At 35.9% G+C, this 14,693-nt stretch overlaps 1 protein-coding gene across 1 annotated transcript in view; it reads right to left on the minus strand.

Annotated features, from left to right (window-relative positions):
- Positions 1–2,793: 2,793 nt before the first annotated feature.
- The window catches only part of ARAP2 (ArfGAP with RhoGAP domain, ankyrin repeat and PH domain 2), a 113,523-nt gene continuing 101,623 nt past the window's right edge, over positions 2,794–14,693 (minus strand). Inside the window, exons 30-33 of the mRNA XM_063157761.1 lie at positions 14,101–14,136; positions 13,559–13,622; positions 8,857–8,988; positions 2,794–5,931 (exon numbers count right to left, since the gene is read on the minus strand). Of these exons, the coding sequence (XP_063013831.1) occupies positions 5,581–5,931; positions 8,857–8,988; positions 13,559–13,622; positions 14,101–14,136 (583 nt within the window). The 3' untranslated portion in view covers positions 2,794–5,580. The remainder of the gene's footprint in view (positions 5,932–8,856; positions 8,989–13,558; positions 13,623–14,100; positions 14,137–14,693) is intronic.

Here is a 14,693-nt window from a genome sequence, read left to right on the forward strand (position 1 = left end):
AAAGCCAATATAGTCAAATACAAAGAAATTATTTGCTTTTAAATGAAACATATTTTAAATGTGGATGGGGAGAAAGCAATGTAATAAAACTCATACATAAAGTAAACCTTAACCTATTAGTTCTTAAACTGGCTGCATTACTGGACAAACCAATGTTAATTAAATTCTGAAAGAAAACACTTTATGTAGCCAAAGGTATAACTTGCAAGAAACTGTGTTATTACCAGGCACAAGCAATTATTATAGGATCATTAAGGAACTGAACTGAAATAATTTAAAAAGGCAAAGAGAGTACATTTGCTTTAGTTTGCCTTCTGATTGGCTGAGGAATGCAAATGTAGAAGATTTTCAGAGGCATTTACAGGAATGGGTCACAGAACTTTGGAATACCCATTAGCCAACATCTGAATCTCTTTCTCTCTCTCTCAGTTACTTCAGCGAAATCCATTTCTTTATGGTGGCACTGAGAACAGTTCTAACAGAACTTAAAAAAAAGGTTAAGGCAACCTTGACATGATGATCTTGACTGTAATGCACATACTATCTGCAAACAGAGGCAAAATGATATTCAGAGATGCCATGGGATCTAACCAGAGAGTTTGAACCATACATTAGACCAGAGTGGGAGAGTGTATATAAGACACCTTAAAGATTAGGATATTCCAGAGTCTAAGATGCAGAACAGGGTCTAGAGCAAAAGGAGGCAGAGCTCAAGTGAGGTCAGGTAGACTAAGCAAAATTCTGAACTGCATGAAAGTACAGGTAAGCAGGAAGATACAGTTGTCTGTTTGGCATTAACATCCACATCCTCCTTCCTCATCAGTACAACAGATCATAATGGATTTGTAGCAAAAAATGAATGGCAAAGCATAAGAGGAATATTCTCAAAGAAATTTCTGCAAAGACAATAACTAAACCATTAAGTTGCAGCAGTGGTAAGAACTAAAAAAAAAAGAGCAGGATTGGTTTTCCCCTTAACTGAGTTGCAGATGGATCCCATTTTCAGCAGAGCCACAAGTAAAGCAGTATAATCTCCAAACTGACGGTGAATCACTGAAAAAATTTTGCAAGGTTTTCTGCCTTTCTACATAGAACAGTCTAATCTCAAGAAACAGTGAGTTTGACAAATACATCCTTTTTTAACAGCACAGAGAATCTCTCCAGCAGTTCAGAAGCAGGAATACTGTATTGGAGAATCCTTACTCTTCCCAGGCAATCTTGCCACATCTTTCTCAGTTTTGCAAGATAGTACATATTCTTGCAAACAATTCCTCTTGGAATACACTCAATCCATCTATCAGGGTAGTCTGTTTCTATACAGTTCAGTCCCAATGTAACTTACTGAATACAAAAATTTCTCTTAAGTAGCCCAAATCAAAATATTTTAGAGCATTCCATAAACAGAGACTCAAGTCAGTACTTTTTTGTTTGTTTGTTTCCATTTGGACTCCAGCAGAACTGAAGCTGTTCTAGTTCAAATTCAAGTAAAGTCTGATAGCTGATTCTCCCAATGAAACAGACTGCACTGGAAAGCAGGATATAAAAATCAGAGAGGTGACATAACAGGGTAGCCTATAACAAAGTGTCATAGCCAGTGAGAGATGCATCTCTTACTTCCTTACTCCTGCAGGTATCAACCCCATCCCCAGCAGAGCATGTAAATTTTTCCTTAGACTTCTTAATCTGGAATTTGAACTTTGGAGAGGGTGGAAACCTGGCAGCACTCATAGGAACACAAACTGTGTCAGCACTGCATCAGGGGAGAAAAAAAATCATTGCAGTGAGATAAAACTCCTGTAACTTTTACTCTCAGATGAACCCTGTATCTCCAGAGCAGTCTAAAACTACCCCAATACATGACAGCGAGAGGCACCTCAGGGGTGCCTCTGGCAGGCACAGCTGGAGGCACCCTAACAACTCGCCTTAGGCAGAACAGCCCAGAGCTCTTCCCAAGGAAGAAACAAAAATCAGTGATATGGCCAAGCCTTCCCCATTAACTGAAGAAATCTTTGGGGATATCCTTTCCCCACTGGACAGATTCTCGGATAACATTTGCAAAACCTTTTAATGCAAAAATTGCATCTCAACCCCAGTAACACAGTAAAGCATGAATACACTCTGTAGATCCCAGCTGGTGAAACTGATCCCACATTGAGGCAGTCTCTGCTGAGGCACAAAACCTATTAGTCAAACTGTCTTTTGAACTGGCATCCCAAAATAGTACCTCAGAAAGAGATCTGTTTTGAAGAAAAACTCTAAAATAGCAGACAATATCCAGCTCAGTAAAGAAAAAGAAAATGAAGAATCTAGTTCATATTTCTTGTTGGGTTTTCACTTGCTTCCCTCACCCATCCTAATAAATGTGAAAAAACACACACACAGAACACAGGCATTACGTTAACAACAAAAACAATGGCTACATGTCAAATTTGCACCTACCTATCATGATTATAGAAGTTTAACAAGGCAATGATGAACCTGAGATTTACTAAGATTTATTAAGATATTAATCTTAGTCTTCTAACTGTTATAGGCTCATACATAAAATACCAGTCTCCCATTTAACTTCATTTTGCAGATGGAAAAGTAAGCTCTTACCACATTATTCAAGAGCTTTCATATGGGCAGACACAGATTATTTTTTTAAACATTCTTACTGCTTTTTTTTTTCTGAAAAAATCCATCACCTAGTTCTGAGAAACAGCATTTATTCAATTACAGTTCTCTGAAAATTACACTTTACCAGTTCTCAACACGGCACAGGAACAACAAAAATTAGCAGCCACTAAGATATTGCAACAAACCACATTTATTCTGCAGGTCTTAGATCAGTCTGAAATGTGTAGTGCAACAATAATGTGCTGGATGTTTTGTTCAACACTTTGATACTTATTTAAAATAATTAATTTAAAATTTAATTTTGACTTCCCCAAGTAATCTTTACTTGTAACACTGTCATCATTCAGTGTGCCTCTGTGAATGTGCATAAATGTGTTTGTGTATGAATACATACAATGCCAAATTTAAACTCATTTTATTAAACATCTTCTTGATTTTTATGGCCTGTTAGCAGCAGTTATACAGAAATTTTACCTGTGACATGGTTTTGAAATAGAACAAAAGTTTCTTTAGTCCTTAGAACCAATAAAAACACACAAACCATTTTCTTTGTGGGTATATTCACTCCAATGCACAAACCTTTCCACTGCCCATTTATCCCATTAAGTGTAGTGGCTTAAATGATGCATGAAGCATCATTTCAGCAGTGAAGTGAATATCATCCTTAAGGTCCCAATAAAAAGATGAACAATATAAGAACCATAACTCAATACTGAGAAATATCTGCAAATAAAAGTACAACTGTCAATAGTACATTCAAGTCCAACCTGACAGAAAATAAAGCAATTTCTCCTGCTGACATTAGTCCACAGTTCAAATCAGCATTTAAGAATGTGTTTATTAACATTAAACCCCGGCTTTAATAATAAAATTTGAGTTCAGGCTGATATGCTTATTTGAGGCAGAGCCTCAATGATTAGAAGAGATTCAATTACAAAGTGAAGGTAGCAAAACAGTCAAGAGTGCACTGGGAAAATTAAAATCTACAAACTTGTTTCAGTTTTAACAACTGGTCAAATAAGGTAGGTGCAAAGTCTGAAAGACTAGACTTGCTTTGTCAGTGCTATATTCCAGAGTAATAAATACTACTATAAAATATTTCAGTTTGATCTCATTTTCTCTGTTCTTCCTAGCAGAGTTGCCAGATACATTATTTGAGTCACTTGTATAATTTCTTCAATCAAACAAATTATTTTTCCAATTAAGCTGCTCAATGTAATCAGGAATAGAAGTAAATGATGTGAGAAATGTTAGGGCACCTGTGACTACCAAAAATAGAAGAGGGAGTAAATGAGCATACTGCTTCTGTGCTTCCTCTCTCCTACTCTAAGAGATCTGGCCAATTCCAATCAAACACTAAAGGCATCAGTAAGTTCTTAAAAGGCTGGTGAAAATCTGTGGCAGTCTGACTAGTCAGACCACAAAAGGAACAGCAGCAAAAACAAGCAGAAGCCCTTATTAATGCCTCCCTTGAAGCAAAGTGCCTTGTGAGCTCACGAGAGCTCACGTCTGTCAGTCGTGCTGCTTAACCAGACAGCATCTACAACACCGGAAACAGCCTCAGCACAGCAGCGCCTTCCGCCCCTCCAGGTGCTATGGAACAAAGTCAGACCACCAGTCCCAAAGGATAAGTGAAGATAAAATCTAGAAAACAGCTTAAAATAATTTCATTCCTTGAATAGGTTTTGTTTTGAAAAGCAATGCTGAATTTTATATTTAAGGAACTCTGGGGCTAAAATTCAAAGTAGCTGTACTGTGCTACATGACTATCTTCAGAGACTGCTACCTACATACTCAGAAGGCAGCAAGCAAGGCTGTTCTCTCAACCCTTGGACCAGCCCTCCAACTCAGAAGAGCAGTGGTAAAGTTGTAGGGCAAGCATTTGCCAGTCCCTGCAAAAAGAATATTATTACCTTTGTCCTTAAGTAAAGAGAGGGGTAAATTGCTTCTTCTGTTTAGGATTTGGCCCTCCTTAACACTTGGTGTCTTGGTACTGTTCTGATTTGTTTTTGTGGGCACCATTTTTTCTTAAAGGAATTAATATCTCATTTAAATACTAAATATTTATGGGAGGTCAGCAACTTTGTTAGCACCAAGCAAGCTCTATCCAAAGAGCAATAGAAAAGCCTGCCTTTGTTACCCTGAGCTGAGCAAGGCCTGTTTAGAAAAGTACTTCAGCCCACTGAGATAGTGCAATTCTTCCATTTCACGTACCCATTACAAGTTGCTTTGAAGACTTTTTTTGTCCTCCTCAATAGTCTCATTACTTAGATGTAATAATCAGATGTACACCCTAGAGACACAGTTTCAAAATACAAGAATTGATACATTGTCTCATCTACTACATTTCTCTCTCTTTTGATTTCTTCACATGATGCCTTGTCAGAGGACAATTCTGTGGAAGCAAATACTTATTTTCTCCTTAAAAACTAAAAACAAAACCACAAATTAAGAAAATAAAAAAAAATATTTAAAATCAGATATTACTAATTTTATAGTGTTAGACAATTAAAAATATTGCAGGCCAATTTATAGCATGAATTTCAGAATATCTTGTCTTTTAAAATATCTCCCCAGTATTTACAAAGTGGTACAGAGTATAAGCAGCAAAAGCTTTTGACAGTCCTTAGAATCCTTGTATCAAACAAAATCTGAAACAAATAACAACAAAATAGACCAAAATCTGGTGTCCTTGCACTGCACAGAAAAACTTCCAAACTTCAGGAGTTTTACATAATCAGTTCTCCCAGTTCAGTGGTCAATTATAACATGGGGTATACACATATACAAAATCAATAGCTGCACATAAACAAATTATATTTCCTTATTTCCTCTGCACTGTACAAACTAGACACATCAAAGCAGACTATTTTGAACAGAAAATACACAAATATATATATATATATACACATGTATAACACAAGAATATACATATAAGTATTACACCTCAGGCTCAGGAAATCAGCTGGAGGTTTCATGAAGTGCTCTGTTCTTCTGCAGCACTGTATTTAGTTCTTGAATCACATCTGATGGCAATTTACTATCTAGTTCCAAAGTAGTTTTGTTTGTTTTGTTTTTATTTTTCCTCAATGTCTTATGTGGTATTTGGTGTAATTCAGTCATCCCTGAGCCTGCATCATCCTCAGAAATCAAGTTTCGATGTGTTTTAGCATGATTTCGCCCTTTCTCCTCTTTTCTTTCCAAACATTGTGCCACAATAGATGCTTTTTCTTTCAAGTTTTGTCTTTCTTCCAGAAATTCATTATCATGATGTTCACCAAATCTTGATTTTCCAGCTTGTAGTTCTATATTCTTACGAAACAAGCAAAGAGAAATAAGTTCATTCACATCATATTAAAAAATGTTTAGATTGCAATTTTTTCCTCATTAGTTTCATATAAGTTTTAAAGAAAAAAAGTTAATTTTACCCAAGAGCTGAGACAGCAAAGTTAGTTTTAAATTACCACAACCGTCATATTATTATTTAGTAATCATTTTTAGTGAGCAAATTCTCAATTAGCTATACTTCTGAAAATTACATAAATCATGCACCATGCCAATAAGGACATGAAGCTTTATTTTCATATAATCATAATTTGATTTTTCATTCTACCACAGTAGAGTAAGTTTTAGCATTTTACAGCAGATCCCTACACTCTTAAAGACCTAGAACTCCTTGGTGGAATTAATACAATTGTGCATATTACAGTTTTGATAATATAACGACTGAGCAACATCAATATACGAGAGATAGTTTTCAACAATTACATCTAAACTTTCAGCAGCTGTTAAATACTAACTGATATGTTATAAAGACTGGCTTCTTTTTCAATTGACATTGGTGGGCTGTTTTCAAGTTCTTAAGCTGTAGAAAATTAAAGGTAAACCAGACGCTGCATCTAAATTTGCTTTATTGTATTCTGGCTATTCAGGTGGTGCAGCAGTAGGTAGAACATTCCTTTTCTGAAAAACCTGGGTAGTTCTAAAGGAAAATCAGGTCCTGGAGTACTTTTTTCATGTGTGCCATTTCTTGACAACCAGAACGTGAAGAAAGCTGAGAGAGACTGTAGGTCTTTGTGTATTTCCTGTGTGGAACTTGTTCAGTTTGACTGCATTTTTTATGGAGTTATTCATCCACAGCACATGAGCAACTTGTTCTTTGGAATCTTAATACCTCCTAAATGTTAAAACAAACATTAAAAACTACTCAAACACTAGGGAGAAGCTAGTTTAGATACACAGAATTTAGAATGGTTTGGGCATTTCTTGTATGACCTATTCTGAGTCAGTATGCTATTTGATCGTGCTTGAAAGAAAAGGTTTTTCCTCATTCTTCAGCCTTTTTGTATTTTGAAATAAAATCAAATACTTACTGCAGATACACAGCAATATATTTCTATTTCAATTAAATAATTCTATATGAGAAATATGCATATTTCAAATGCACTGTCCACATGTGTAACAAGAGGTATAGAAATAACCAAAATGTTTTGGTTCTATTTGTTATTAGGATTCCTTTCAAACCTCGTATTACACATTTGTCTTCCTAACCCTCAATAAAACTGCTTCCAACGATGAGGAAAAATCAGTCATTCAATATAGACATTTTAGTAAAAAATATTAATATTTAACTCAGTTTTTGGGTATCTTTGAGCTTATAGTGGTTTGGGTTTTTCTCCCCCTCAGTCATCTCTCTCTCTCAGATATCACTTTTTTCACTGTTTTGAAAACTGTCAGTCTGTTTTCCTGCCTGTATAAATTGATGACATTTCTACTACAAGTTTACACATTGATCTGTAAACAGACCTCCATTTTCCATAAACCAGCATTTTTCAGAAATACTTGTTCCTGGTATTACTTTCTAATGCTTTAAAACAGATATTCTTGGAAGAGTATTCAAATTCATGGAAAGACTGAAGGCATGGTCTCCCAATGATACATTTTTTTGAACTGACTCCAATGGGGTATAATATTTCTTCTTAAAAAACAGTATCATATATATACTTTCTACCACTATGTTACTGTTCATTCCAGTTTTAGCCTTCCATGTAAAAAGGCATTAGTTTTTATTTTTCATTATGCATTGTGTTGACCTGATTACTTTCATCAAAGAGGTTTGAAAATGCAAGCATCAGAAAGAACTTATTAAAAATTGCAAAAATACTTCCTGAGAGAAGGTTAAAAAAGACAAATTTATAAACAAATTTATAAACAAATTACAAAATACTTATATTCACATGGCTTTACACTCTTGTAGTTAGGCAGAGCAGAAATTCTTTCTGGAAGAAAGTGTAACACAAGATGGAGCTGTCTTTTACATAAAGCACCATGCCTACCTTTTGCTGTTGGCTTACTATGGAAATAGCCAATTTTACCATTCTGTACCTGAACCACCATCTCTGTTAGTGGTGATAACACATCCCATATTAGCCTCTCCTTTCAAAATGTTCTAAAATGTGCAAGAAATGATAGTACTGCAGTCAAAGGACCAAGGTGTTTTCTCAACAGTAATTCACTGCTGCAGTCAGGCTAGTTACCACTACTATTCCCAAGTAGAACAGTGCCTCCACTGCTTCATCTCAAGTTCTCCCCACAGGCATCAGTATCTCTATGTGGATATCAGAAAAGTAATGTCTAATTAATATGATAAGGTTCAGACACATCACTAGTGCATGTAATGTAGTAACAAAGCTCACTCTATTCAAAAAGTTGCAACTAAAGCTTCTCATTCTTCTTTGAGAATAATAATAGTACAACTTAAATGTATCAACATTAGTTCCATCTGAGCTTTTCCATTATATTCACAGAGTAGATAACTAAAACCACGCAGTTGTTTTAGATAGAGGAAAAAAAATATTTGAAGATATGTATGCAGGACAGTTTCAAGGATCTTATTAAAAATAAAACCCATATTGCAATAAAATGCATAATATTTCCAGCTAAAAGTCTTATTTACTCCTAATGAACAATCTCTACTCAAAAAAAAAAAACAAGCACAAATAAAAGTCCATTATGATTTACTGAACAGCCAGAGAGGTTATGCAACTTGAGACCACAATAGTTTTTTTACATTACATAGCGCTAAATGTGCCCTTAATGACAAAATATTGGAAGAGGCGTTGGCAATAACAACATCTGCATTCTATATTTATCCAGCTCCAGGGAGTTCAATATTACTGGACTACTTATTACAGCATTGTGGTTAAAAGTTCTATATCAAGTTTAAACCCCACTTACCTCTGTAATCCCTCTGATTTTACAAGTGTTCTTCTCCTGATGAATGGGAATTAGTGGTAAGCCTCTGATCTTTGGACTTTTAGTTATGGATTGTTTTCTTGCTTTCCCAACAGGTGGCCATATATCTGCATGCTGAAGAAAAAAAATGATACCTTATTTTCCATGTACAATTTCATAAATACAGAAGATTCTTTGGTATGCAAAACACCCTTGGAAAAAGCTATATACTGCACCACATCATGCCCTCCTATTGTGGGAGAAAGGGAAAAACACTATGATGCTTAAAACTATGTTAAGTTTTCATAAGTGCTGCACAATGTTGAGTGAAAAGAACCAAAATGTCTCTATATAATTGTCATGTATCAAATCCTCCTTCCTTAATATTATTCTCATTATTGTAAAAAAAAAAATAGAAAATATCATCAAACACGACATACATTTTGACTTGTTTCACAATTTCAAAATTTCACAGAAGCACACTTTCATGAGTCCCAACAAAAGTTTCAGAAATAAGATAAAATTACCTCAATGTGCAAGCGTTTCAAAATGTGTTTCTTGTTGAGGTTCAAGACCAAAGCGCAGGGTACAACACTTGGGCCACAACAAGCCCAGGCAGTGCTACAGGCTGGGGCAGAGTGGCTGGAACGTGGCCCAGTGGAAAAGGAGCTGGGAGTGCTGATCCACAGCTGCTGGAAATGAGCCAGAGTGTGCCCAGGTGGCCAAGGAGGCCAATGGCATCCAGGCCTGTGTCAGCAACAGAGTGGCCAGCAGGACCAGGGCAGGGATTGTCCCCCCGTACCCGGCACTGGGGAGGCCACACCTCAAATCCTGTGTTCAGTTCTGGGCCCCTGATTGCAAGAAAGACACTGAGGGGCTGGAGCATGTCCAGAGAATGAACATGGAGCTGGGGAAGAGTCTGGAGCACACGGCTTGTGGGGAGCAGATGAGGGAGCTGGGGGTGCTCAGCTGGAGAAAAGGAGGCTCAGGGGGAACGGACCGGTCTCTGCAATTGCCTGAAAGGAGGCTGGAGCCAGCTGGGGATGGGCTTCTTCTCCCAGGCAACCAGCAACAGGGTGAGAGGAAATAGCCTCAAACTGCACCAGGGAAGGATTACATTGGATATTGGGAAGAGTTTCTTTCCAAAAAGGGGGATTAGACATTGGAATGTCACCAGTCAGCATGCCTGGAGGTGTTTAAAGAAAAGACTATGCGTGTCACTCAGTGCCATGGTCTGATTGACAAGCTGGTGTTAGGTCATAGCTTTGACTCAATAATCTCAAAGGTCTTTTCCAAACTAATTGATTCTGTGATTCTGTGAAAATTTGTATTAATAATTTAGAGAAAATAATTGCTTAACGTATGATAACAACATGTGTTATCCAAAACACAATCTACAAATATCCAGATCTGGTTTCAACAGTAGTCTTTGCTTTAGCTCAACTGAAATAGGTCAGTTTTGGGGAAAAATGTGAATTTTCACTCTGAGTGAAAAACTAGACTGGAAAGAGAAGGAAAGTAAAAAACCATATATTACTTACTGAACATTTCCAATTTTAGCACATGAGCTCACATTCCTCAAGTAATGTTAATAAAAACCGTAAAGACAGATTTGAGGACAAGGTATTTCAAGATGATTTTACTGAAAAAATCATCAACATGAGATTCTGTTACCAAAGAGAATAACCAAGGCCTACAGCTAAATCAGCAAAACTTTGAAGGAAACTGGCAAGCCAGGACTGCAAATCCATGAAGCAAGTCTCTTGAAGATCATATTTAAAAAAACAGTTGTGATCTATGAAGAGCTATGATCATACTTGCACATGGTCAGCAAGTAAAAAGAGGACTACCAATAAAACCTATCAAAATCAGTGATTACTGACTCATGATGGCTGACTAGAAATTGAAAGTCTTGCCCCAAATTTAGAAAAAGTATTTTATATTCATATCTAGATGGAATAAAAAATTCTCACACATGGTGTGACCAGAGTGATGTAAAAGTCTGTGATGAGTTCTCTCCATTAAGAACATTTTCTTTCAATGAAATGAGAAATTATTATCTGAAAGAGCAGCTCTCGCCAACCAAAACAGTTTATTGTGGATCAAGATAAAACAAACAAACACAACCCAGAAAATTATGGAGAAACTTTAATGAGCTTCTGAAGAAAACTATCTGCCTTAAATCCCAGCAAGCCTAAGGAAACCATCCCTGTCAGCTAAGCAGCCTGATTTCCCTTTTGTGCCTGTAACATTTCTTAAAATTGAACTGAGAAAGTATATCAGAAATACTAGCAACGTATTAGGCCACATAAAAAATGTATTTATTCATAGCTTTGACCTCTCTGTTCAACTGCACCTCATGATAGTATAATGTGCCTCCAGCTGATCAAAGACAAGGAAAGTGGAAGTAAACTATTGTGTCCATCTTCATACAAATTAATTACTTCCAACTGAATGCTATGCGTGCTCTTAAGAGATTTTGTACAGAACTATTATAGAATTCAAGAATCTTGCTTTTCAGGATGGTTTTGCATAGAACTGAAAGAAACATTGGTCCTACTGCAAACACTTAGTATGTACCAGTTTGAAATGGAAGATTAATAACCTCTGGGTTAACTTGATGGCCCGTATCAAAGTACTCTTGTAGCTAGATTACAGTGGTACATACACTTTGCTATTCATATACTCTGCACTATTTATACTACAGGAATAAACATTATCTGACACCAGGAAAAAAACAGTAATAGTACTGTTACCTTACTGATATTGCTAATAGAACTTGAGTCTGCTCAAGCACTGAGGAATGCAGAAATATTGGTTTATGTCCCTCTTAATCGCACAAAATCATTAAGTGTCAATGTCTTAACACTTCAAAACCAATTTTACAGTATTTTTCAATTTCTAGTCTAAGTTATTCCACTCACAAAGAAGATGTGATGCCTGCAGTTTCTCTAATATGTATGTTCAAATACCGTGACAACATATACAGTAAAAAAACAAGCTGACTTCCTTAAAGATGGTCTCAACTTGAAAATTCTAACTAGAAATAATGTCAGTTGACATTTACAGTTTTCTGGTTTAGAAATGGGATAATGTGGTAATAATTATCTGCTGCTGTATGATACAAGACTTTTTAGAGATATTACAGCAAATTTTACCAATATGAGGCATTGCATTCTTAAGGAAATTTTCTCTGTAATGAAGTAGTAGATTGCAGTAAGAACAATATACTAAATCTGCATCTGCATCATTAGCACGTAATTTCTCATGTAGTCTATAGATTGACAACTTTACTGATGTCCAGAACACTTGTAAAAAAAACCCAAGAATTTTCACAAAAAAATCAATCCAAACCAAAAAACCCTTTCAATGTAGTACTGCTAATTCATTGCACTGTTCATTCATTATAATAAAGTTCTAAAATTAATGTTATGAATTCATAGCATGTTTTTAAATGTACATTAAGTGATTTTATCTTTTTTTCTGTTAGGAAAATTTATCATGGAGAGTGAGCAATGGCTCCCATTTTTTTAATCTATATTGTCAAAGGAACATTGTACATCTGCCTGAGCAGAATTGTAAGACTGTCCTTCATCGTGATTTTATGTCAAAAGGACTTCAACAGTTACCAACCTTGCATGAGTTACTTCAAAGTTTCCTATATCAATAACCTCTGAGCCTATTTGCTGTGACACTGCTCATGTTATGCCCATGAGATGTATGCCACCTGTTTCCATAGAAACAACAACTGTCATTTCAGTTAAGAGAGCTGAATAAGACAAGAATTTGTAAGTCTTACTTTCAAGGCATGCATTATACTTCTAGCACTACTATCTATGAAAGTCAGATTCTGTTTTAGGCAGTCACTAAGTCTGTATTTCAACAGTCTTGTGCTCAGCCTATTTTATGCAACACAAAGCTCCCAGGTAATCATAAATCTAGCAATGTTTATGCACAGTGATATCCTGCAAAGCTCCTTGAACATCATGGGAAAAAAGAAAAATCTGACACAGACAAAATCCTGTTAAAACCTTGAACTATGTTCCACTCTCCTGTCAGGGTAAATTCTTCCCATCTTGCTTATTTCCACTTCTCCAATGCAAACATTAAACTCCATTTCCAAGGATGTGTTGTATGCCACTCAAACATACACCCTTCTTACAATCTCATATCAAGCAGAAGAGTACTTAATTCAGGATAAAACCTACCCAACATGATGAATTGTCAGTGTTAACAAAACAAACTTGGATACCAGAGAAAAACTGCCATATTAGCACAGCTCTTTAACTGGGCTAGTTCACACCACTATGCTTTTTAGCATTACACCCCTCTTTCATCACTACTTTAGCAGCATCCAAACTAGTGAGCAGAGAAATAGCACTTAGGTATTGTGGCACACAGACACACCCTTTAGGTCAGTGGCCAAAATTTCACCCACAAGAGCTTTCTGGAAAGAAAATAATTGTCCTTCTTTACGAAGCTTCTCTGCAACACAGTAGGGTGGAATGGAGAGATGATGACAGAATCTAATGTTATTACTCTCAGAGCACTCATAGTCTTCATGGACTAAGACACATCTTTTGGCACTTTAATTACATGAAGTATTCCAGAAACTTTGGCACTGAACTTTATATATAACACATACATATTTAATGGAATTTTTACAACAGCAGAATAAGTTACATTTTCTGATCAGAGTAGGTACCTGTGCCATAAAAATGCTGATCATCCACTCCATCTGCACATCTTGTCCATCACAACATATATACCTAGAACACAATACACAATTAACATTAAAAGCAACGGAGGTGCCAGTTACAGTTAAACATATTAAAGAACAGGCTTCTAAACTACATCAAATAGTGCTCAAATTCATCCATGCTATCTATATTTATTATTAACACTCCCAGAAAAAATAGGCATATATAAATACTTCAAATTATCACTTCACCTACTTTGATGACAATGCCTGAGCTTCATTTTAAGCATGTGCACAGGATTAAAATCTATCATTCTAACTTTATCACTATTGTTTGCTCTCTGGTCACACAAGGAAGCCAGACATTTAAACCCAAAACATGAACCAAACATACCAACTAAGAAAGTTCCTTTACTTAAAAAAAAGAAAAATGACATGAAAGCAAAATAATGCCCATTAGTTTTCAAATACTCTTATTTTGCAATTCAATATTTCAACAAATATTAGACAGAGAAATTAAACCAAGTGTGCGTTTCATGTTTACCTACCACTGATGTTTTTCAGAAAATACTGCAAGTCCCCAGCTGAAAGAAAGAAGATTTTCAAAAGTTACTTCCATAAACAGGGACATATTCCTCAAACAGCAGAGATTAATTACCTTTATATAGTCCTCTTAATTAAAAAAAAAAAAAAAAAAAGTTGCAAAATCTAAATGTGTACTGCAAATCCAGAATAAAGTTGTGGGTTTGAGGATGGATTTTGCTAATTTTCTTACAATTGATTCACAGTTAATGACCTTTCTGTTTAAGACAAAGGGTTATAGCAAAGCACTGCAGATGACAGCTGACTAGTTGCCACTGTTTTGCTGTGGCTGTGCTTTTTAAAAGGAGCTGGAAATAAAACTGTCAGGTAAAGAGGCCACGACAGTGTAGAAGTCACAGACAGAAAAGAGCTATGCTTGTAAACAAAAGGAATTACATGATTTTATAGGGATTTAATAATTACTAGGAAAATGAAAAAGAAGTGGGTGCACAATGAAGCCTCTGAGGTGAAACAAACAGACACTTCTGGAGATCCAGAAGAGACTAGGTAAACTCTTCTTTTGAAAGTAGACTAAAAATAAACCTCAAGTAAAAAAAAC

Source organism: Melospiza melodia, chromosome 5 (assembly GCF_035770615.1).
Source record: "Melospiza melodia melodia isolate bMelMel2 chromosome 5, bMelMel2.pri, whole genome shotgun sequence".
Classification (NCBI taxonomy): Eukaryota; Metazoa; Chordata; class Aves; order Passeriformes; family Passerellidae; genus Melospiza; species Melospiza melodia.